This window comes from Diabrotica virgifera, chromosome 1, assembly GCF_917563875.1.
Source record: "Diabrotica virgifera virgifera chromosome 1, PGI_DIABVI_V3a".
Lineage (NCBI taxonomy): Eukaryota > Metazoa > Arthropoda > Insecta > Coleoptera > Chrysomelidae > Diabrotica > Diabrotica virgifera.
Genome location: NC_065443.1, coordinates 17,883,860 through 17,908,982, shown reverse-complemented (window position 1 = coordinate 17,908,982; position 25,123 = coordinate 17,883,860). Strand labels below are relative to the sequence as shown.

The following is a 25,123-nucleotide window of genomic DNA, read 5'->3' as shown; positions in this document are numbered from 1 at the left end:
TAATCTGTGTATAATATTAATATACAGTGATGAAGGCGCTAATAACCGGCAAAATAGCGCAAAAGATGGAAAACGTATAAGTTGTGAGATAAAAAGAAATGAAACTAGTCGAGCTGGGAGATTTAGCGATATTAACCTATAAATTTACATTGTATTGATTGTTTCCCATCTTTAGACGTTTCAGAGGAGTATGTCAACTAAAACTGTCACTGTGACAGTGGTAGTTGCCAAACTCGTCCAACTAGTTTAATTTCTTTTTATCTCATAATAATACCTGTTCCATCTTTTGTGCTATTTTGCCGGTTATTAGCGCGTTCACCACTGTATACGGATTATATGAAATATGACAGAAGCTCGAAACAAATGACCGTGAATGAAAAGCCCTATTATAGAAAACGAAGTCCAAATAAACTTAAGAGGAAAATTCCCTGAATATGATGTAATTATTGTTATTTACTGTTATTGTCACATGTGTTATGTATTAGTGGAGGTTAGCGACTACACTGGCAAATTTATGTCTGTCCAATGTAGGTCTAACCATATGCTAAATAAGTAAATAAATAAATTTAAGAAATTTATATTAATTTACAATAATATTAATTGTACACAAACGTATTAGTGATAATTAAAAAAATAGAGAACATCATTTTTTACTATTATTTCTAAAAGCAATAATTATCTCGGAATGAACGTGAATGGTTTTCGTTAAGAGGGTCGATCAGTACATGTCAAACCAGTCCAAATTTCGCCGCTACGCCACTGGAAATCAAAACCACGTGAGCGCCAAACAAAGTTTATGTTTACCTGCCCCTGTGTTCGGAAGGGTTGGAACCAGTTTATTTGCTGAATTACAATGATCCCAAATTCATATTAGGTTAGATTTATGTCCTAAACTTTATTATCTAGTGTGCTGTGAGTACTTTATAAGAAGTAGTGTGTGTGAGAATTTTGAGCGAGTGATATTCATTTCGGTTACCTTCAGTTACCGGTAAAAACATTACAATCAGTTTTGTTTCTGTATTAGTGTCTTTCAGTGCCAAAAAAGTTTCAAATAAAATAGTAATTAAGTTTTTGACCTATAGATAATTAATTTTCTGTTGAAGGTATGTAGTGAATTTATAATAAGCTATTGTTTATTTGCATGTAAAATTGATTTATAAATATAGAGACACCTTTAATGCCACTATAGTATGCTATAGTGACACCATAATCTTTTCTCAGAAGGGTTAGTAAACAATAATGAAATGCAGCAAACCTTTTGTAGGCAAAATGTTTATTGCTAAGTAGTAATAAACATTTTCAGGAATATACAATAAATATATTTCTTTACTATTATAAACAGGGGCGTCATTTGAAATTTTGATTAAGGGGGGGGGGCAAGCAATATATACAATATATTAGATATGATGTAATGATGAAAATTGATGTATTTTTTGTAAATTTCAGTCATTTTCAGCTATCAAATGAGGCCCCTGATTATAAAACTAACACGATAATCTTTTGTTTAGAGTGCCTTCATAAAATTTTTAAGCTAGAATCATTGACTGCTTTTCTTTCTTAAATTAAGGTGCATGATTTTTTTCTAATAATCAGGTTGTATCGTTTTGTAAATAATTATAAACCAGGACTAACCTGTAAAAAAAACGTGTATTTTTGGATGTGAGAGGTGGCATTCGGATTTTTGCAGATAAAGTTAGGTGACACATTCAGTAATAATAATTGACTTATGCTCCTTCTCAAATATGCGCGGAACATTAATAAAAGAATTAAAATGTTTAAAAATTTCGAAAAACATCGATTTATTTCTGTTTTCTTTGCTTATAACTTTAAAACGGTTCGTTTTGGAACAAAGTCGTAGAGAAATAAAATAAAGATAATTGAATTTTGTATGATATACGACTGGTCAAAAATGTCTTAAGGTATTACCTTTTCTGCAATATAGCAATAAATACAAAATAAGGGGCCAAAATATGCCTGTTGTTATTCAATATTTCTTAACCACTTTGGTGGCACTTAGAACCTTAGTAATTCGCTTAAAAAATTCTTATTTACAATCTAAACTTACTTAAATGGTCTACCAAATTTCATTAAAATCGACCTAATAGATTTTGCATAAAAAAATTTGCAATGTAAATGTTCTTAAAAAAGTTCAAATTTTTTAAAATCTTTCTGAACAAAAAGTAGACCATTTAGAAGTTGGCTAATTTTTTACATATAAAGAGGTGCTCTACCTATCTAATACACTTTACAGAATTAAAATCGTATTATTTAAGGGGCTCAGCGATGTTTTAAAATTATAAACAATTTTTTGCCTTATAAACAAATAGTTTTGTTTAATACTAACAAAATTAATTTTTAGCAATGCAAATAATTAAAACCGGTATAATTTGACTTAAACTCTCAAATGCTGTCAGCAGAATTGGTATTTTATTTTTTAATCAAAAGTTATTCTCGTTCAAAAATTGCAATTTTTCGATTTTTTCAATGTTCCACCGCGTTTATCTCGAAAACTATGCATCCTACGAAAAAACTTGTAAGAACATTTATTGCTTAGAACTACCCAAGAAATACAAAAAAATGTTTTACTTTGCGAAAAATCGATGTTATGTAATTCCTCAAGTTCTTTGTTTATAACAATCTTATCGACATCCGGATCAACTGTTACCCAAAAAATTCGTGTTCTACGGGTTAAAATACATAAAAACTTGGGTAAGTCCATCTAAATAAAGGAGTCCGTAGCACCCCCTCCTGGTCACAGCACTAATTTGTTTATAAGCCAAAAATTGTTTATAAATTTAAAACATTGCTGAGGCTGCTTAAATAATCCGATTTCAATTCTGTAAAGTGCATTAGTTAGGTGGAGTGCTTCTTTATATGTAAAAAAATTGACAAATCTTTGTATATTCTAGTTTTTGTTGTGCAATATTTTAAAAAATTTTAATTTAAAAAAAAAGTTTAGATTGCAAAATTATTATGCAAAATCTAGTTAGTCAATTTTAATGAAATTTAGTGGACGGTTTTAGCACATTACAAAACTTTTCTAAGAGAATTAGGAAGGTTCCAAGTGTAACCTAAGTGATGTAAAAACATTGAATAAGGACAGGCTTGTTTTGCCCCCTTATTTTATATTTATTGCTATTTTGCAGCAAGGGTGTTAAATTAAGACATTTTTTACCAATCGTGTGTGATAGAAAATTTAATTATCTTTGTTTTATTCCTATTCGTCTTTGCTCCAAAATGAATCGTTTTAAAGTTATAAGCAATGAAAGTAGAAGGTTGTCCAAAAAATATTTTTTAATTAAATTAATTGACACAATCAGAAATGTTTGGAATTTATTTAATTCAAAATATATTTTACTGCTGTCAGAAAACAGAAAAAATGTTTATTTGACAAATAAACATTGCTTTCGTTTAAATGATATGTTCAAACTGCTAGGAGGTAGGTGGGTGGCAAGTATAAATTTTAAAATAATTATTTTTTAGGATATTATGACCAGTAAACTAGAAAAAACAATTGCAGAACTACTTTGTTGTCCGTATTGTTTAAGTTATATGTATCCTCCAATAAACCAATGTTTGAATGGTCACAATATCTGCCACGAATGTTACTTTCGGGTATTGACGTGTCCTACATGCAGAGAGTCGAAAAGTCTGGTAGCTAGAAACTACACACTCGAAGCTATTTTCTCAATTTTAAATCTGCCTTGTAAATATAACGATTTAGGCTGCGATTATATTTCTGTAGGAGAAAAAATCAGGAACCATGAGGACTACTGTTGGTATGTATATTAAATTTGATCAAATTATTGTATTTACTATCCTCATCATCATCATCATCATCATTCTTGAACCTCTTGCATCCACTATTGGATATAGGTCTCCTCCATATTATTCCATTGTTCCCTATCTTATGCCTTCTGTATCCAATTTCCCACTGTCTTTCTCAAGTCGTCCATCTTTTTGGTGGTGTACCACGGTGTCTCTTATCTTCTGTAGGTCTCCATTCTATGGATCTTTTGGTCCAACTATTATCATTTACACGTGCTACATGTCCAGTCCATCTCCATTTGGCTTGTGCAATTTTTTCTATGACATCTGTCATTTTGGTCCTGTCTCTCACTATCCTATTTGGTACCATACCTTTTCTTGTTATTCTCAATATTGGCCTTTCCATTTTTCTTTGGGTTATTCTCAATTTATTTGCAGAATGTTTAGTCAAAGATATGGTTTGGAAACCATATGGTATTACCAGTAGTATGCATTAGTTGTAAACTATTTTCTTCAAGCAAATCGGTAGCGTTCCTTTTGTCGCAAAATGTCTTATCTTGCCAAATGCTTGATCTCATAAGTTTGATTGTCTTTTTCTATTCTAATTTCATGCCCTAAATAAATATAGCTAAAAACATAATGTACTTTGTGCCTACCTACTCTCATCACATCACTTTGTAGGTATTTACTATTAGACAAGGCGAAAACGGCGGGTTCTTTGGAGAAAATATTCCCATGAGATTTTTTTGCATAATCACATTCGTGAGATATTCCAGGATAAGATTCAAGAAGTCGCCCACGCGAAAAGTGGTCCAAATTTTTTTTAACAATTTTTTTTAATCAAATTACAAAAATCATTATTTTTTTTAGGTTTTTTGGACCATTCTGGATAAAAATGGTCTCTTATAATTTTTCTAAGTTGATAGTTTTCGAGGTAAAAGCATTTTAAAATGAAAAAAAAAAAGAAAAATGGCGATTTTCAAAGCTTTATAACTCGTTTAAAAGTTATTACTATGAAAGTCAGAAAGCGACTAAATCAAAGTTTAAATCCCTCTCTACAAGATCCTGAAGAAATTTTTCTCATTATTTGATTACTAAGTTGTTATTTTAAAGTTATAATAAGGAGCGACCAGCACGTATTAGGCGGCCGTCCATAATGAGTGCGAAAGAGATGCCATTCAGGCAGTCAAATGGCGCATCTCACTCGCACTCACATTCACAACCGCGTCAATACGATCTTATCGCTCATTATTAATAATTAAAAATAACAGCTTAGTAATAAAAATTACACAAATTACATCAGGATCAGGTAGGGGACTTTAAATTTTATTTATTCACTTTCTGACTTTCTAAATAATAATTTTTAATAGTCCGGGAACCGAAGCTTTTCACCTCACAATTTTTACAGAATGGATGGATTTGCTTGAGCATTTGAGAATACGTAGTGGATAGTCCAAGGATCAAAATCTATATGATGCCGAAAGGCGCTTTTAGCATGGGGGTGGTTGCCACCCCATCTCGGGGGTGGAAATTTTTTTATATTTTGACCGCAAAAGTTGATAAAAACATTCATTTTAAGTAAAAAATGTTCTATATATTTTTTTGATAAAATTAATAGTTTTCGATTTATTCGCTATCAAAAGTGTTAGTTTTATATTGAAAAAATCAATGTTTTTCAATATTATACTCATTTAAGATTCACTCAATTTTTGCCGCAGAAAACTTTTTTTCAAAAGAAGTTTTTGAGAATTGAATAACCTGCCATTTCATATTCAAACATTTTTTCGTATCTCTGATGCTAATCTTTCTATTCTGAAGAAAATGTCATTTCTTACCAAACTACAAAAATCGTTATTCGCTTTTAATTCCAGTTTTTTAAAAACTAATCATTGTAAGCCAGTCAAACTCTGCAATCTATTAATAATACATAAATAAAGAAGAATGAATAAGTCCATTGACTAAAAACACCGCTAACTTACATTATTATGCTTCCAATTGGATTTCTCCTTTTTTTTTTTCAAAAAAATATATTGATTTTTTAACCGTAACTTCTTTATTTTTTATCCTAGTACGTTTGGTAAAAAAGAATTTTGGAGGTTTGAACAAGATCTATAAGGCTGTTAATGCTATATTCTTTTTAAAATTCTCAGTTGAAAAAAGAGCTGACTTTGAAAGGGTTGGTAAAGGTGGATTTTGCATGTTATTACAAGTTTTAATTGTCAATAGCTCACTCAATTTTTGCCGTAGAAAAATTTTTTGCAAATCAGTTTCTTGGGAATTAAATAAGCCACAATTTTATATTTAAATATTTTTCCTATCTCTGATGATAATCTTTCTATTCTGAAGAAAAGGGCATTTATTACCAATCTACAAAAATTCGTTATTCGCTTTTAACTCCATTTTTTTTAAACTCATCATTCTAAGCCGGTCAAACCTCTAGAACCTATTATTAATGCATAAATAAAGAACACCAAATAAGGTCAATGACTAATTTTAATTAGGGTGGTAAGTAGGGGAAAGTTTCCGATCACTTTTGGGATGAAAAAAAAGAGACTGACATTCTTTTTATTATAAGTCACTTAATTTTTGAGCAAGAGACTATTTTTTTATTTCTGGAGATATATATTTTTAAATACTTTAAATTAGTTTAAACAAGTTATACTCGAAAAATGCATAGTTTTCCCGTCTTTTGATTTTGAAACTACAATATTTAGCATTTGACGAAGAAGAGCTAACATATATAATAAAGTATAGCTCGACTACTATTGGTCTTGAAGAAAATTAAAAAAACGGTTTTGTTTATTTTTTTGAAAAGGTACATTTTTGTTAAATAAAGTTGTTTTGATAAAACGAAAAGATTTTGAGTTATTAGCAAAAAACTGATTAAAAACATTGATTTTTTCGATATAAAATTAACACTTTCGATAGCGAATAAATCGAAAACTATTAATTTTATTAAAAAAATGTATAGAACGTTGTTTGCTTAGAATGAACGTTTTTACCAACTTTTGCGGTCAAAATAAAATAAAAAAATTCCACCCCCGAGATGGGGTGACAACCACCCCCATGGTAAAAGCGCCTTTCGGCCCCATATAGATTTTGATCCTTGGACTATCCACTACTTATTCTCAAATCTTCAAGCAAATCGATCCATTCTGTAAAAATTGCGAGGTATTGTCCTATTTTAAGCTTCATTACTACTTGGACTATAACCGAGTTATTAAGTCTTAAAAATGGCCATTTTCGCGTTTTCCAAATTTTAAATTGCTTATAACTCAAACACGATCAACTTTAGAGAAAAATTACAAGATACCTTTTTTGTCCGGAATGCTCCGAAAAATCTAAAAAAAATTGTCCGGGCCGAAGATATTGATTTTTGCAATTTGATTAAAAAAATTTGGACCACTTTTCGCGTGGGCGACTTCTTTAACCTTATTCTGGGGTGTCCCACGAATGTAATTATGCAAAAAAATCTCATGGGAATATTTTTTCCAACGAACTCGCCGTTTTCGCCTTGTCTGTATAAACATGGCTCTTTTACTCAATTAGAGAAAAATCTTCAAACGACACAAAAATAAATGAATTCCTTTATAATTCTCCGGGTTCGATTTGTCTTCCTTTTTGAAGAGGGGTATTAGGATGCTTGATCTCCATTCGTCTGGTTTGTTTATTTTGTTTCTTTTGTTTATTTTGTTTGATTTGTTGTATTATTTTTTGGATTAGTTTTAATAGTTGTTTGGTCAGATCTTGTCCTCCGTACTTTAGGAAATCATTCGGCATTCTGTTCTCTCCTGGTGATTTTCTCTTTTTTAAATTCCTTAATGCTTCCTTTACCTCTGCCTCTTCAATGTTTATTTCTCCGTTTGTTGTTACTTCAGGTGTTTGTGGTTCATTATCGTCAATTTAGCAAATAGAAATCGACAGTAGTCTCCTTGTTTCCTTCTGAATGTGTTTCTTTTTTATAAGTTCGTTCATCTGTTTTCTTTGTCCTCTGATCATTCTCCGTATTTCCTTTTGTGTTTCGCAGAAGTTCTGTTCCATCTATTTTGAGAAGCTCTCCCAGTGTTCCCTTTTTATTTATCTGATTAAAGCATTCGTTTCGTTTCTTATTCGTTTATAGTGGTTATATGCCCGTTGTGCTTGTTTTGTTCTACATTCAAAAAAAAGCCTTTCATCTGTTCTTCATATTTTATCTTCACTTCCTCTCGAAACCATGGAATTTCCTTTTTTGTCATGTTAGTATTCGTTACTTTCCTCTCTCCAAGTGATTATGTTGGTGCGTTAATTGTGTTATTATTTCAGCCTATATTATTGTCAGAGATAATTTTAATGTGTTTTGTAGTTGACATAACAGTAATAGTTGTATATAACACATAGATTATAATTTACCAACGTAACAGCATTAATTAAACCTCTGATGGCCGGTTTCACCAAAGATAAATTAATAGTAGTTTATTCGACGAATAAAGTTATTTTTGACCAATAAACTGACACATCCACATTTCACTAACGTCAAAAAACATTTTATTTATTTATTTGTCAAATAAATATTTACTCTTCGAATAAATTGACAACTTAATCTTGCTTTAAATATCTAAACAAAGTAAATTCGTCAGTTTAACTTTAAATTATACAAATAACTATGAGGCCTGGATCCCGCATACCTAAAAAAGTTTATTATTAGCAAGCTGAAAATTTTTAAATAGCTTAACGGTGTCTAGTCGGACAAACATTGATGTATGTGACAACTGGAACAGGGGAAGTTTTAATTGTGGAACAGGTTAAAAATTTGGAATATCAGACTACGAAAACGTCTCATATATTTTGTCGGACAGAACCTCCAATTGATTTGTTACCCTTTCATTATTCTCTCATGCAAAAATTAGATTGGTATTTATCACCAACTGAAACAACTCCTAATGAAAAGGACGCGGACGTTTTCCTGGTCTGACATTCCAAATTTTTAACTTCTTCCACAATGAAAACTTCTCATGTTCCAGTGTTCCCGTACATCAAAGTTTGTCCGACTATTTAGACACCGTTAAGCTATTAACAAAATCTCAGCTTGCTATTAATAAACTTTTTTTTGGTACGCGGAATCCAGGCTATTCATAGATTTATTTGTTGTTGGTGAAACCGGTCGTAACATTTTATTTTATACTGTCTGCAGGTACAAGAAGAAGAAATGCCCTTTTGCCACATACGACACGTGTCCGTGGATAGATTCTATGTTTAGCTTAAGAAATCATTTATTAAAATCTCATTCCCCAAGTTTTGTTGAAAGCAGAAAAAACCATTTTACATCCACGAATTTTAAGGGAATTTCAAGTTACCACTATATCTTTGCTGTTATTTATGTATATGGGAAATTTTTCAGGTTGACATGGGAACTTGAGAAAAGCAGCAGTAAGTATATTTTCTTTTGAATATTGTATATGATTACAATAAGTTGAATTTATAAAAATAAAAGGCGGATATAGAGCTCCTAGTTTATTAAATCTTGCTCAAGTATACTTTCGCTCCTAGAGTATCATCAGGGGCGTTTCGTCAAATCAGAAAAGTATCCCAGCAAATTGTCGTAATATTTGTTGTTGGTGAAACCGGTCGTAACATTTTATTTTATACTGTCTGCAGGTACAAGAAGAAGAAATGCCCTTTTGCCACATACGACACGTATTTGTCAAACTCTATCTTTAGCATTTTCACAGGTTTTTACTAAAGAATCGAATGATTGTAATCTACCTCCTATTAGGTGTAATCGTGTCGGTGCATCCTTACGGCAAGTCGAATTTACAGTGGATCATGTCAAACAACACTTAATAAAACTTCGCACATCCGCTTCACCTGGTTTAGATGGTTTAACACCAAAACTATTAAAAATATGCGCAGACACACTTGCAATACCTTTAACGTTAATTATGCAGACTTCTTTTATCCAGAATTCCTTACCCCCTAATTGGAAATTAGCATCGGTCACTCCTATTTTTAAAAAAGGCAACAAACTCGATCCCAACAATTATCGTCCGATTAGCTTACTACCAGTAGTTAGCAAAGTCATGGAAGCCATTATTTCCGAGGAGATGACTAAATTCCTTCTCCAAGAAAATGTTATTCCAACACAACAACATGGATTTGTTTCTGGTCGCTCTACTCTAACCAATCTCCTACATTGTGTTAACGACTGGACGTCATCTATTAACAGTTCACAGCCGGTCGACGTTGTTTATCTAGATTTCTCTAAAGCCTTTGACCGTGTTCCTAAGCGCAGACTTCTACATAAGCTAGAACATTTCGGAGTTCGCGGTACTTTATTATGCTGGATTGATGATTTCCTGACAGATCGACATTACAAAGTTAGAGTTGGCGAATCTTTCTCACAGGACAGGTTAGTGGAAAGTGGAGTGCCGCAGGGTTCTGTCCTTGGACCTCTGCTTTTTACGGTTTATACCAGCGATGTTCCTTCCTATGTTTCAAGTAAAATATCGTTATATGCTGATGACACAAAAATATATGCCAATCCTATCACAAACCAGTTAGCCCTCCAAAGAGACTTGGACTCTATTTTTACTTGGTGTTCCCAGTGGTTACTACCCTTAAACACGGAAAAATGTGTAGTGCTTAGAATTGGTAAAAACAATCCACTTGTGCCGTACTTCGTTAACGGACAACCATTAGATTCAGTGTTCTCGTATAACGACCTCGGTGTTATCGTAAACAGCAGCCTAACGTGGTCCGACCATATTCAGTCTATTTGTAAACGTGCGAACTCCAGACTATATCTTATTCGGAGGTGTTTTTCGAGAGCTTCAATGCAGTCATTCTGTAAACTTTACACTATTTACATAAGACCGATTCTTGAATATGCTGGCCCAACGTGGTATCCTGATTTGGTTCGAGACAAAATTTTGTTGGAAAACGTCCAAAGAAAAGCCACTCGAATTCCATTGGGACTGAGAAGACCTTCCTATGAAGAAAGGCTCAGTATGGCCCACCTAACTTCTTTTGGACTTCGCCGACAACGTGGCGACTTAATAACCACATTTAAAATATTAAAATTTAATTTCGGAAATCTCGACGAAATTTTTACAATCAATCAAGATGAACGCCTTAGAGGTCACCAATTTAAACTGAAAAAAGAGAACTTTTGTACGAGACCAAGACAGAATTTTTTAACAAATCGTTGATTGGGAAGAATAGTATGATATTTCAAAAACATTAAGATTACAGAAAAGACAATTAAAGATTGAGATGGGTTACGAGATCGGATTACTTAAGCAATACAATATTAAATATCCTTTTCATCAGAATAATTAAAACTTACAGTATTAACTGACAATATGGATTTTATATCCAATCCATATACCACCCCCAACTCATATTTTTCATCCCCATTTTGAGTTATAATACTTTTCTTTATAAAAATTTTGTACTATTTCACAATTATAAGGTTATTAGGGACAATAAAACGGAACAGTTTTGATGTTTTATTAGAGTTTAAACGAAAAAATCTCAGTTATAGTACAATACCAATATAAAAAAACAAAAAATTTGGGCTCCCATTAAAAAAAATGAAAGTTTATACAAGTTTCCGTTTCTACAAGCGTAAAAATCCCTATAGTATTGTGGCATAACCGCTACATTCTTTTTTCTTTTCAAAAAGAGAGAGCAGGCCAGCTTTCTTTTTTTCACTTATTCCCACTTTCTTCTTGTAAGCTTGTGTTAGAGTAACGTCACGTGCTGATGGAAGTCGTCGTTTGCTTTAAGAACGTTTATAGTTTTAAATTCCTGTTCTTTGTACGACATTTTATATAGCATGTGACTAGGATTTTCTTTGGTAACCTTTAAAACGCATATTCCTGAGAGAGGGACTGACCCATCTCCTTCCGTCTTAAAAGAATCCTTTATGCCCATATCACTTGATAGTTGTTTTAGATCAAAAAAATTCTCATGACCCATTTCATGTACGTTGAATGGATTTCCATGCTTCTTTGCTTGTCTAACCAATGTTACATATTTATCTGGTACGTAAACGTTCTATAACACTATATGTTCTATAAATTGAACGTTCTAATAACAGAATGAACGTAGTCTCCCTCGTTCTGAGTACGACCACTAATTAAAAATTTATGGGTGATGGACCTAATATTTTCCAGAATAGAAACTCCATAGATGTATAAAGCAAATACGAAGCGGTTCTTATTTTGTCCGAAGCAGTTGTCAGTATAAAATACAATATCATTTCACTATTTTTGTCATTCACAGACTTCAAATAATTCCAAACGCACGAACCCACTTCATTTGCACTTCTGTGAGTAAGACCTTAGTGCCACATAAAGCACATTTCGTCCGTACTTTTAAGTTCGTACAATGTTAAATTATACACACTTAGTTTTGATACATAATAAAAAGAAGACGAGTCCCCTTGTGGACATGGCAATGCTGCCTGCATATCATAAACAGCGTCAATTTTATCCCGAGAATTTTTATCCATGTCCTTCTCTTTTCTTGCCAGGTCTTTGTCTTCAATATGGTTATTGTACTGTTCCTGAAGTTCTTGTTTTTCTACCTCGGAGGCATTAATAAAACCCTGGCAAAAATCACACTTATCTTTTTTTTTTGGAATAAAAAAAGATAAATTAAACTCTCCTTTGAATATATTGGAGTACATCAAGTAGTTTACGTTAGGTTTCCCGAGTTCTTTACAACGCTGCTCATAATCTATGTGCAGGTCGGCAATAGTTTTTCCTCCTTCAATGTATTCTTTCTTTGATTGAGATCGGCAGTAGTGGCTCTCCATTCAAGGAATAGATCGAATATGACTACGCACTTCTTCTTTCAACTCCTCAGGAACACTATGTTTTTCATGTCTATCTCGATTATCTGCCTGTATTATTCCATTTACTTCATTATTTTGTTTGCGTAAAATGGTCTTAATTACTTGAGAGTTAATGCAAAGAGTTGCCATAAAGAAGGATTTGCAAACACGAATTTTTTCTCTTGCGTATGTGAAAAAAAATGCGTTATTAAGTATCTAGTAAGAAAAAAATATTTTAAGGAATAGAATGATAAAACGAAATAATTTCTTGGATTTGAGTGAAATTATGTTGAAGACAATGTTAACTAAAAATATCACGTTATACTTAGCGCAAAATTATATTCAAAACTATGTTAACTCAAAATGAAATAAAAAATAAAATGCCCACAGGAGTACTTATTTTATTCAAGAGTATCATATTATTTGTAATCATCATACTGACCAAAATTATAATAAAAATAAATGCTTACCTGTTAAAGAAGAGTATGATATTTTGAAATGTAATTCTCTTGCTCCAAAAATATTCACTAATAAGATGCAAGCAGTGTTAATATTTTGACTTATAATAGTATTGATTAAATAAAAATGAGCTAAGCTTAGCACGAACTGTAGACAACTGAGTTACCCGAGTCTTCTCCACACCGGTTGTGTGGAAGTGGGAGATGCCATACTTGGTCACAGAGCTCTCTAGTGCTTGTCGTTTAAACTGCACTTACAATACTTTTCTCCATAATAGATCCATTCATTCTGAGTAGTTTGTTGATATAAACTAAAAATGAACCATTTTTGACTTATCATACTATTCTTCCCAATCAACGAAATAGAGTTTTCGATATTTGGAATAACCTGGATGATAACATTGTCTCAGCCCCCTCTACCAACACATTTAAAAACAGACTTGACAGTTTTCTATTATAGTTGAAATATTTTTTTTATGTAAACCCAAATTGTATCTTTTTTTTGTTGTTGTTGTTTTTTTTTTTATATTGTATTTACTAGTAGGTTACTTATGTAATTTCTTTGTTTTTGGGCATAATAGGGACTTGTCCCTCTGCCCTTGTTTATGTATAATAATAATAATAATATTTGTTTGGTGAGAGAAGAGGCTTGGCAAATTAACATATAGCATAAAACACACACTGGACATAGGACAAAACAGATTGACTAAGTTAATAAACGCCGGTACTACACCATTAGCAAGTCGATCGCTGTAATAATATTGTTGCTAAACAGGTAAATTTTCATTGAATACCGGGTGTACCAATGAAACTGTGATTTTTCTCAAAAATCGCATCACCCTGTGAAATATTCTAGAATTTATGAAATACTCAAATTAAAACCCAACTATAGCATCATGTTTTCTGATCATTCTGTTTAGGAAATTCGAGACATCAAAAATGACCCAAAATTGACCAAAAATGAACATTCATTCATTGTTCCTCCATCTTAGACTTGTTAATGATGTAGTACCGGCATTTATTTTATTTTGTCCAGTGTGTGTTTTATGTTTTCTCTCACCAAACAAATGTTACCACATTTTGCTAGGATATCTTTCTGATTTTCTGAAAACGAGTAGGAAAAGAACTTCTTCTTCTTAACGTGCCCTATCAAGTCCCCTTGACGTTGGCGATTAACATGGCGAAACTATCTCTGTCTCGAGCTATTCTAAATAGGTGTTCTGCTTTCTTTATTCCTGTCCACTCCCGGATATTCTTCAACCAAGAGGCCTGCTTTCTACCAATTCCTCTGCGTCCTTCGATTTTACCCATCATAATAAGTTGAAGAATATTATACCGGTCTCCCCTTACTACGTGTCCAAAATAGGCCATCTTTCTATATTTGATGTTATCAAGCAGCTCACGGGTAGCATTTGCTCTCTTAAGGACTGCCACATTTGTCAGCATAGCCGTCCATGGTATTTTTAGAATACGTCTGTGCAGCCACATTTCAAAGGCCTCCAAACGGTTAATGGTGGATATTTTTAATGTCCATGCTTCGACACCATACAAGAGGACTGACCAAATGTAGCATTTAATCATGCGCTTTCGAAGTTGAAGTTGCAAGGTATCATTACAGAAGAATGACCTCATTTTTAAAAATGTCGTGCGGGCTATCTCGATTCTACATTTTATCTCCTTATCTGGATCTAGTTGTTCAGTAATATGGCAACCAAGATATTTAAAACTGGGTACTCTTTGAATCATATGACCATCAACATATAACCGTGAATCTTGATGGGCCAAACGGCTAAATACCATGTACTTTGTTTTTGAACAGTTTATATTTAGGCCAAACTCTCTTCCCACTCTGTCAATGGCATTTAAAAGGTGTTGTAATCCATTCATATGATCACTTAAAATAACTGTATCGTCTGCATATCTGATTGTATTTATCAGAATTCCATTAACCTTCACACCCCATTCCAAATTATGCAGCGCTTCCTTAAATATTCTATCTGAATACAAATTGAACAACAGTGGGGACAGTATACAACCCTGTCTGACGCCTCTTTGTATTTTGCATATTTCTGTTGATTTTCCATTTATGCAAGCTGTCGCTGTTTGACGCCAGTATAATTTTTCTATGATTCGTACATCTTGACTATCAACTCCTTTATCCTTTAGTATTTTAATTAATTTGTGATGTTGTACTCGATCAAAGGCCTTCTCATAGTCAATAAATACAGCAAAGACGTCTTTCCTTTGATCTCGGCATTTCTGCAATAACACATTTAGTGCAAAGAGTGCGTCCCGGGTTCCCAGTCCATTTCTGAAGCCAAATTGTGTTTCATCCTGGTCTTCTTCACATTTATCTCTGATTCTACTGTGGATGATACGTAGAAAGATTTTCAAGGTGTGGCTCATAAGGTTTATCATTCTATAGTCGCTACAGTTTTTCGGACGTTGTTTTTTTGGTAGGGTTATGAATTCGGACTTTAACCAATCTTCAGGGATATCACCAGTCGAATAAACATCATTGAAAAGTTTGACTAGTATTCCAATGTTTTCCTCATTTATGAGCTTTAACATTTCTGTAGGTATGTTGTCGGGACCAACGGCTTTATTGTTTTTTGCCAATTTTATAGCATGTTGTATTTCTGATTTTAGTATTTCTGGTCCTTCACCTTCATCTAAAGTGTCCAGTTCTTCGGGTCTATCATCATTATACAGTTCATTTATATAATTATACCAGGTAGTTCGGATTTCGTGTTCGTCTATTATCATTTTTCCCGACGAATCGGTTATAGTATGTGGAGTTTTCTTATAATAAAGACCAGCTACTTCTCTAACTTTTTTAAACATATTAAACGTATCATGTTTTTCATTCAACTTTTCTAATTCCTTGCATTTATCCTCCATCCATTTTTCTTTAGCTACCTTTATTTTTTGTTTAATTAGTTTTTGTTTTTCTTTGTATTCTGTTTTGTTATCTTTCAGTTTTCTTCTCTGCTCCATCAATTCCAGGATTTCATCAGTCATCCATTGTTGTTTTTTGTGCCTCTGCATCGTTGTCGTATATTTTTCCATTACTTTCCAGGTAAGATCTTTAAACGTGTTCCATATTTCTGTATTGTTTTCATTTGTTGAATTCTTTAGCTGCTTATTCAGGTCATTTTCTATTAGCGTTTTGTTGGATGCTGATATATGTAATTTTGGTGTTTTGGGGTTTTCTTCGACTTTTTTGAGCTTCACTTGGATGTCAGCTATTATAGGGTTATGGTCTGAACCGATATCTGCACCAGGATATGTCGTTGATCTCTTGACACCATTCTTAAATCTCTTGTTTACTAGAATATAATCTATCTGATTTCTAATTATATGAAGCGAGTTATCTCCTGGTCCCTTCCATGTATATAATCTTCTTTCTAAAGAAGAACTACAACGGAAAATATATGAGCTAATAACAAGGATTTGGGAAGAAGAAATAATGCCCGAAGAATAAAAAACTGGATGGATATTTCCGATTCTAAACACTACAAAATGCCACAACTATAGAGGAGTAACACTGTTAAACAGCTGCTACAAAACATTTACAGCACTAATCAGACAACAACTCTCAAAATACATTGAAACTAAAATAGGAGACTACCAGCACGGATTTAGAGAGGGAAGGTCAACAATAGACGCAGTTCACATAATCACACAGTCAATAATTGAAAAATGTTGCGAACATGATATCGACTTACACATCCTTTTCATAAATTTCAAGCAAGCCTTTGACAGCTTAACAAGATCCGACCTAATAGAAGACATGAAAAACCTAGATATACCAACGAAACTTATAAAACTTACGAAAATGACAATGGAAGGATCGACTGCAGCAATAATTACAGATAACGGTCTCACCAAACATATAGAAATAGCAAGTGGAGTACGACAAGGTGACTCTCTATCAACGTCATTATTTAATGTCACAATAGAAGAAACAATAAGAGCCACAGAACTAAAAGGTGCAATTATAACATCGACGTCGCAACTTGTGGCGTATGCTGATGACAGAGCATTAATTAGCAGAAGCCTGAACAGTTTAGAGGAAGAATTTACGAAGTTATCCAAAGAAGCATCCAAAAGGGGTCTAGAAATAAATCAGAACAAAAGAAAATACCTAATATGCTCAAGAAAAAATCCAGTTAATGTGACAAGTTTAAATATTGGTGAATATGAGTTTGAAAAGGTAGAACACTTTAAATATCTTGGAGTCTCGGTTAATGGAATTAATGCTAGAAGCATCGTTATCAGTGAAAGAATCCAGGCAGGAAACAGAGCCTACTGGAAATACAATAACTTCCTCAAAGATAAGAAGCTAACTCAGAATACTAAACTGAAAATTTACAAATTAGCAATTCGACCAGTAATCACATATGGTGCTGAAATAATGTGTCTGACCCAGAAAGAGGAAGAAAGATTGAGGATCCTAGAGAGGAAAATAATTCGATGGATAGCAGGCCCACTAAATTTAGGTAATAATGAATTTAAAAAACTCATGAACCACGAAGTAAGAGGTCTTCTGAAAGGAGATGACATCGTCAGATTTATCAAGGCACAGAGACTCAGATGGATGGGACATATAGAAAGGAAAAATCCAGAAGCCGTTATCAAGAAAATTTCCAAATGGAGACCTGTATCAGGCAGACCACGAGGAAGACCCAAAACTAGATGGGAGGACCTTAAGAAGATGGGAGTCAGAGAATGGGAAACCATAAGCAAAAACAGGAACGAATGGAGAAAAATTGTAGAAGTCACACAACCAATTGTAAAACCAAAATGTTTTAATAGATTCACCGAGACAAGTATTCTAATTTGTAGTCTCTTTATTACATTAACCGGTTGTATTTTGCGCACGTCTGCTCTAAAAAGATTTGTAATAATTGTTCTATAGTTGTTATGGTTGTTGGTTGTTGTCGTTGTTTAACAACGTACGTAGATTTTTCAGCCCATCGTTTTATTACAAACCGGCCATCTAATGTGGTTTTGACTATATTTTGTCTAATTTTTTATTTCCTTCGTCTCCTGTAGGGGAACGTCGCCTATGATGGCATACCTAATTTTAACTCAATTTTTTAAGTGTATTTAAAATTTTCTAATAGGTTTGGATCCCGCGTATCAAAAAAAAAAGTTGATTAATAGCAAGCTGAAAATTTGTTAATAGCTTAAGGGTGTCTAGTCGGATAAACTTTGATATATGGGAACACTGGAACAGGGGCAGTTTTAATTGTAGAACAGGTTAAAAATTTGGAACGGTCAGGCCACGAAAACGGCACATTTATTTTGTCTGACAGAATAGACTTAAATTCTCCGAACAGAGATTAAACTCTCATGCAAAAATCAGACTGCTATTTATCACCTGTCATAATTCCTGTCATTTGACATATTCTACATGTTCCACCAGTGCCGGTTTAAGCTAACTTCGGGCCCTCGGCACTGGAGATTTAGGGGCCCCTTCATTGCTATTCGTTGTTAGTTTTTTAACAAGAAAACACAAGCACTAAATATAAATGTTTATTGTAAAATCCATACAATAAATTTTTTTAAAACAGACAAGAAGACTAGCAAACGTAAAATATTGCAAAAAATAGATTTAGAAAAATAAAACAGAGAAATTTCCAAAAAGCAACATAATATGACAAACATAAAAACATATTCTAACAAATAGATATAGGTCATATAATACTAGCAAAATTCAGTTGCTCCAGTTCTTCATAATAGTGATAATGCTTCTAGATTTTCTTGACCCAAAATTGACATTGAATATGTCTTTATTTCTTTTTAAACCGAAAAAGACCGTTCGACTGACACGCTTGGTTTTAGTTTAGAAATTGATATCGTCAAATAAATTTGCACTATAGTTAAAATATTGGGAAAAGTTACCTTTACATACGGAATGACAACAGATTTTTCATAAATTGTATATACAGCTAAATTTTGGCATAACGTTATAACATGAGTAATTTCATTATGCAAGTTCTCTTGGGTTTCATCAAAAACTGTTTTTTGTATCTCTCTTATAAAGTATTAATTTACGCCTTGATTTTCTTTATCTAGCGTAAAAAACATCTAAAGCTGATGTTACATCTTTATAGTGTTCAACTCTCTTTAAAAGTTCTTGAGTAATATTGTCGCATATAACAATACTGACTTCAATTCTGAATCTGTTTTGTCCCTTTAAAATTGTTTCACTTTCACCTGCTTCATCGAATAATGTTTTTCTTTTCTTTGTTCTTTGAAGATCAGTTCTGTAGAATATATTTGAGATATCCTCGTCTTCGAAAAAGAAAGTTTTCTCTTCTAGCTCAATTTTGCTAAACTTATTTCTTACGTCTCTAACAAAGCTCAAAAGAGATGTTATTAATTCTACTCCAATTCACACGATTAAGTCTACAGTTTCTAAAGTCTTGCTTGTTGTATTCATTTGTTCAAAAATTCTTTCCCAAATCAGTGTCAATCTAGCTGTTTCGATGGTATCCATTTTATTGTGCAGTGCATTGGCTTCATTTCTAACTGCTGATTTTTCATCTCTAGTATTGCTTAACTGTAAAAAAATATGTTTGATTGATCCGTAGTTTTTGTAAGTCATTTACAGAGTCAAATCGGACAGACCATCTAGTTTCAATTAAACTGTTTACACAAAATTTGCCGCTTTATTTCAGTAAATTCCACCTTTGAGGAGTAGAAAGTCGAAAAAACCGCGTAGATTCTTTGAACAGTGCTGAAATAATCAGTTGCTTCCAAGCTGGATTCACATGAAAAAATTACTACTTGCTTTAAAGAATGTTGTTCTGAAGCTATTTTCTTGTGGCATTTTTACAATTTTAACTATTTAATGGGAAATAAGCCAAAATATTATTAGAAAATTATTTTTATTAACGTTTCGACGCCCAAATCGGGTGCTGTTGTCAAAATACAAAATAGTACTAACATAAACAAAAATGTTGTTGCATAGTAAAAAAATTCTTCTAATAATTTATTTAATTTGACTCATTTATATCGGCAATTCAGATACATATGATACATTTTAAAGTAGAAGACTTTAAAATTATATAAATGAGTCAAATTTAATAAATTATTAGAAGAATTTTTTTACTAAGCAACAACATTTTTGTTTATGTTAGTAGTATTTTGTATTTTGACAACAGCACCCGATTTGGGCATCGAAACGTTAATAAAAATCATTTTTTAATAATATTGTGGCTTATTTCCCATTAAATAGTTAAAAATGATTTAAAGAATGATTCGCACATGGGACATAAATAATAGCGGTTGATCGTAATGTTCGCATTCTTGCTTAAAGCTACGTATAACGATCCGACATATTTGCGACATTCTCATAGGTCTGTCTTCGACAATTTTTAATATCTAAGCCTAACTTTTCTAATTTGTTTATAACTACAAATGTTAAATACTCTGCAGTGTGTCTCCCCAACTGAATAAAACCAAAGAATCTCTAAACTACCGTATTGCCCTTTACATACCTGTGAATAAAGAAAAGTTTTGGTCTTGATGACATGTCCGGAGTAAAGCCGAATTATAGAGAAGTATTTGGCTTCTTTAATTTCCAGTATGAAAGTTTCTACAAGTTTTGTTTTCGTCACTTCCAGGAATTCCGACAGATAGCTAACTGAATATTTTCCTTTATTCGCATAGCGCTGTAAATGCTCAGCTAATAAGTTGTCACATTTGGCCAAGTATTCAAGCCAACATAATTTCTTTTATGGCGACTCGTTAAATCCTCATTTGATCCACGAACAGCTAGTCCTTGAGAAGCAGGTAATTTAATGAAGGCAACAACAACTCTTCTTAGGATTTTTACTCAACAGCATCTATAACTCCAATGGATGATGATCTTGTAATGTACCCAGAGTTCAGATGAAATGTACTTTCTTCGTGAGATTTGAGTCAACTATTGAAATGTTTCCAGTCGGTACATCCAAAATCAGTCAAATTATTTTTTTCAATTTTCAGAAAATATGTAGATTATTTAGCGGACTTTATTTATATATAATTAAAAGTAACGGGACCCTTTGGGCCCCTCCGGGGCCCCTAGGTGCGCGCCCCATGCGCCCAGTGGATAAACCGACACTGTGTTCCACTCATTAAAACGCTTATTTGGTGAAAAATAGCAGTCTGATTTTTGCATGAGAGTTTAATCTCTGTTCGGAGAGTTTAAGTCTATTCTGTCGGACAAAATACATGTGCCGTTTTCGTGGTCTGACTGTTCCAAATTTTTAACCTGTTCCACAATTAAAACTTACCCTGTTCCAGTGTTCCCATATATCAAAGTTTGTCCGACTAGACACCCTTAAGCTATTAACAAATTTTTAGCTTGCTATTAATCAACTTTTTTTTCATACTCGGGATCCAGACCTATAAGCATTGTTGTGGTGAGAAGTGATTCGAAATTGAGCTAGATTTTAAGTTTTGTACAATATAATATTGATTTTTAACGTTTTTTGCACGATTTTAATTTTTGTTTTGAATTAGCACGTATGCCATCATAGGTGACACACGTTTCCTATGATGGCACACCATTTATTTTAAAACAAAAGAACTTATTTTTTATGTTTTATTACGAAAAATAACAAAAATTAAAAATAAATTCGTAATATTCTACTAACTTAACTAAAAGGTTATTAAGCAAATAATATTATTTATAAACACAATCCCCATAATATAAACTGTTTTCCTTTTTGTCCACATCCGCACATTATGCATGGCACCATGAATGGCATGTCTGACACCGAATCCATATTTCTTTTTATTTAGATAGGGAGTACAGTTCATTACAATACAAAAAATCAACATCAGGGTTGTCGTCTTTAAGATCATTCCTGAATGCCGCTCGTTCTTATTCTTCTTAACTGCTATTTTTTCTTCGAAAACTTTCTTCGTGACCCTTCTTGGCAGTTTTTTTCTTTATTAAATTGCTTTTTCTTCTTACTTCTGTCTGAGCTCAAATCAGGTCTGGAGTAGAATTGAGCATACCGTTCTTCCCACGTTTTCGCTTTTTCTCATTTTCTGGTTTACAAGAGGTTTACAATTTTACAATACTGGTCCTTATTTTTTGTGCAAATGAAGGTCCACACACATTAGCTTTTGGCATTTTAATTTCAGATTTCGAAGATATTTCATCATTAGTATTTTTAGAGTGAATAATGGATGCTTATAAACGCTTTTCTTCTCGACTTTCTATGATTGCATTCCTACGGCATTATTGGATACCCTGAAGTGTGCCATCATAGGCAAAAATCGGCATTTTATTAAAAGAAGACAAAAAATCTTAAATCGAAAGATAACTTCAAAATAACGCACACAACAAACATAATATGTCTAACAAATATATTCAAGGCGTTATTTAAGTTTTTCTTCTATTTACTCTACTGGATTCTAAATTTTAATTTTTAATATTACTACGGGACTTGCCGAAAAATGTATAATTTTCCTACTCCCACAAAAAGCATCGGAGCACCATAAACTTTATATGAAACTACAAACCGACTATCTAGCACAGGGGTGGGCAAATACTTTTAAGTGCGGGCCAAAATGAAATTTTCAAATGTCTCCCGGGCCGCAGGACTATACCCAGTATGTATGCTAATGTTTTTGGTGGAGGTTTTTCTCTGCCCAAGAAATTCTTTTGACAAAAATACTATAAGTATCATTTTAAAGCATTTGGAGAAACTGTTAATAATAATGAATTGTTTTTCTGGTGTGTACATGCGAACAATTTGTTCACAGTAAAATTACGAAATTTTTAATATGGTCCCTTATATTAAGCCATAACAAGGATCTAAATAAAAAATGAACTTCAGAAATTCGATCAAGAATAGAGTAATCAAGAGCAGCTTTTTTAAAGATGAGGAAATTTCTGAGTAACCAAAGATTCAATCTGCAAATCTGATATCGGATGGTAAAATGTTATGTCAAGTCAACCATCATGGACGAAATTCAAAGGAGGCAACTGATCTGGTATTGTCATGTACGACGTCAATGGACGACGACAGGCTGCCAAAACAAATCTTAAAATGGACACCAAGGGAAAGAAGGAAGAAAGGAACGCCGAAACAATCCTGGCTAGGCGGCATTCAGAAGGCAATGTCGGAAAGGAACCTTCACCCTGACGAATGCAACGATGGACGAAGCTGGAGACTGGCAAACGGAGGGCGGAGAATACTATAAAAATCCGGGATAATAATAAAAATGTTATGTCCACTATATTCTTCTTTATTGTATTGTTAATGCTGACGTTTGCTGCATTAATGCTGAAAAGCTGCAAGCTTTTGGATGTGGCTTTTTAGGAGAATTTTGAAAATACCATGGATCGATCATATTACGAACGAAATGGTGTTGCACAGAATGGAAAAGGAACAGAGAACTTTTGACCATCATTAAAAGGAGAAAGGGCACATACTTAGAAATGATAACGCCAGTAAGTTGTTGTAAGTTTGTAAGTTGTTGCAGCAGCTGATTATGAAGGGTAAAATCGAAAAAAAGGGGTCCTAGTAGACGACAAATACCCTGACAGAAAAATATTCGCAACTGGACCGGGTTAAACACACAGACGCTTTTAAGAAAAGCAGAAGATAGATATTCATTATTTATACGAACACTACGAACACTAATACAACGCTAATACTATTGATTTCAGCAAAATCGCATAAAAGAGATTATGAGCGTAGGCGTAAAGTTTCGGACCAATACTTTTAAATGCATTCATTTTTTTCGAATCCTGAGAAAACTAATAAATATTTTTGAAAAATAACATTTTTACCGAGGGCCCAAAGTCCCTTAGAATAAACAAAAAGTTTCTTTGAATGATATATTTGAAATTAAAAATCATACTAAATTTTCTCTTTTTTTTTCATCTCTGTGATAAACATTATAGAAGTTTTTAGGGACTTTCGGCCCGGTTTAAATTTTTCAAAAATACTTATTAGTTTTCTCAGTATTCGAAAAAAAGTGAATGCATTTAAAGCATTGCGCCTACGCTCTTAAAAAAATTGCTTGCGGGATTTCTCAATGGGCTATATAAAGTAATCAAAAGGGCCGCATCCGGCCCGCGGGCCGGCTTTTGCCCACCCCTGATCTAGCATATACTAATACATCAGTTTTCAAAATAAGTGGACTGCGTTCCAAAATACACTCACTATGTCATCATAGGCGACTTTCCCCTATTTTCTAACATTTTTTTCTATACATTTTTAGAGATGACTGCCTGGGCTGTATATTTTATGGGATCTCCCGAGGAAGCCTCAAACTATTCTTACAAATTGGAAATCCTGAGCGCTGAAACAAAAAAGGAAAATCGCCATCTTATGTTTAAAACTGTTTGTGACCCAAAACCGGAAAACGAAGTGAACGACATAAATAAATTTGGCGATCATAATTGCTTTTATATACATAAAACTTTATTGGACAAATATTGTAAAACAAACGGAGACTTACAGTATTTGGTGACAATATACAAGAATATTACCAAAGATCAAGAAAGTACGTCTACTAAATCTGAAGCTGGAATAGTGCAATCTGAAGAAGTCATTGAAGTTAGTGATGATTGTCAGGAGATAAGCAGTATTGTAAAAGTTGAAGCTGATAAAAGTTGCCAATGAGTTTGTATTTTTTTTGTTTTTACTTGTAACATTTTCAATAAATTTCTTAATAAAACGATTAGAAGATTTTTATACACCTTTATCATTTCTTCTTCTTCTTCTTAGCCTTCTATCGTTCATTTTTGGACATCCTCGCCCAACTCCTTCCATCGATCTCTTCTTCTTCTTCTTTAAGTACCGTACCCAAATTTTTAGTAGTGGGTAGCTTCCATAACAATTTGCCGATATCGTTCTCGATCTTGTGCGGCATGTAACAATTGATGTGCTGATAAGCCAGTCCATTGACGGAAGATTTCGGAGCCATGAATATTTCTTCCGACCAATTCCTGTTTTTACGTCGATCTTTCCATTGAGTATTAACTGCAGCATCCTGTATCTGCTACCTCTCATTATATGCCCCAGATATTCAAGTTTTCTCTTTTGTATCATCTTGGTTA

General features: G+C 33.1%; 1 protein-coding gene across 1 annotated transcript; it reads left to right on the top strand.

Annotated features, from left to right (window-relative positions):
* Positions 1 to 909: 909 nt before the first annotated feature.
* Positions 910 to 24,736, top strand: LOC126887504 (uncharacterized). Its single transcript, XM_050655136.1, has 4 exons — positions 910 to 1,103; positions 3,484 to 3,779; positions 8,939 to 9,174; positions 24,283 to 24,736. Exons 2-4 carry the CDS (start codon positions 3,490 to 3,492, stop codon positions 24,684 to 24,686), a joined length of 930 nt encoding a protein of 309 aa, XP_050511093.1. The 5' UTR covers positions 910 to 1,103; positions 3,484 to 3,489; the 3' UTR covers positions 24,687 to 24,736.
* Positions 24,737 to 25,123: the final 387 nt, after the last annotated feature.

Coding starts and splice junctions, on each gene's coding strand:
- LOC126887504 (XM_050655136.1), top strand. CDS start 3,490: ATGACCAGTAAACTAGAAAAAACAATTGCAGAACTACTTTGTTGTCCG. Junction 3,780..8,938: donor AACCATGAGGACTACTGTTG/GTATGTATATTA, acceptor TACTGTCTGCAG/GTACAAGAAGAAGAAATGCC. Junction 9,175..24,282: donor GGAACTTGAGAAAAGCAGCA/GTAAGTATATTT, acceptor ATACATTTTTAG/AGATGACTGCCTGGGCTGTA.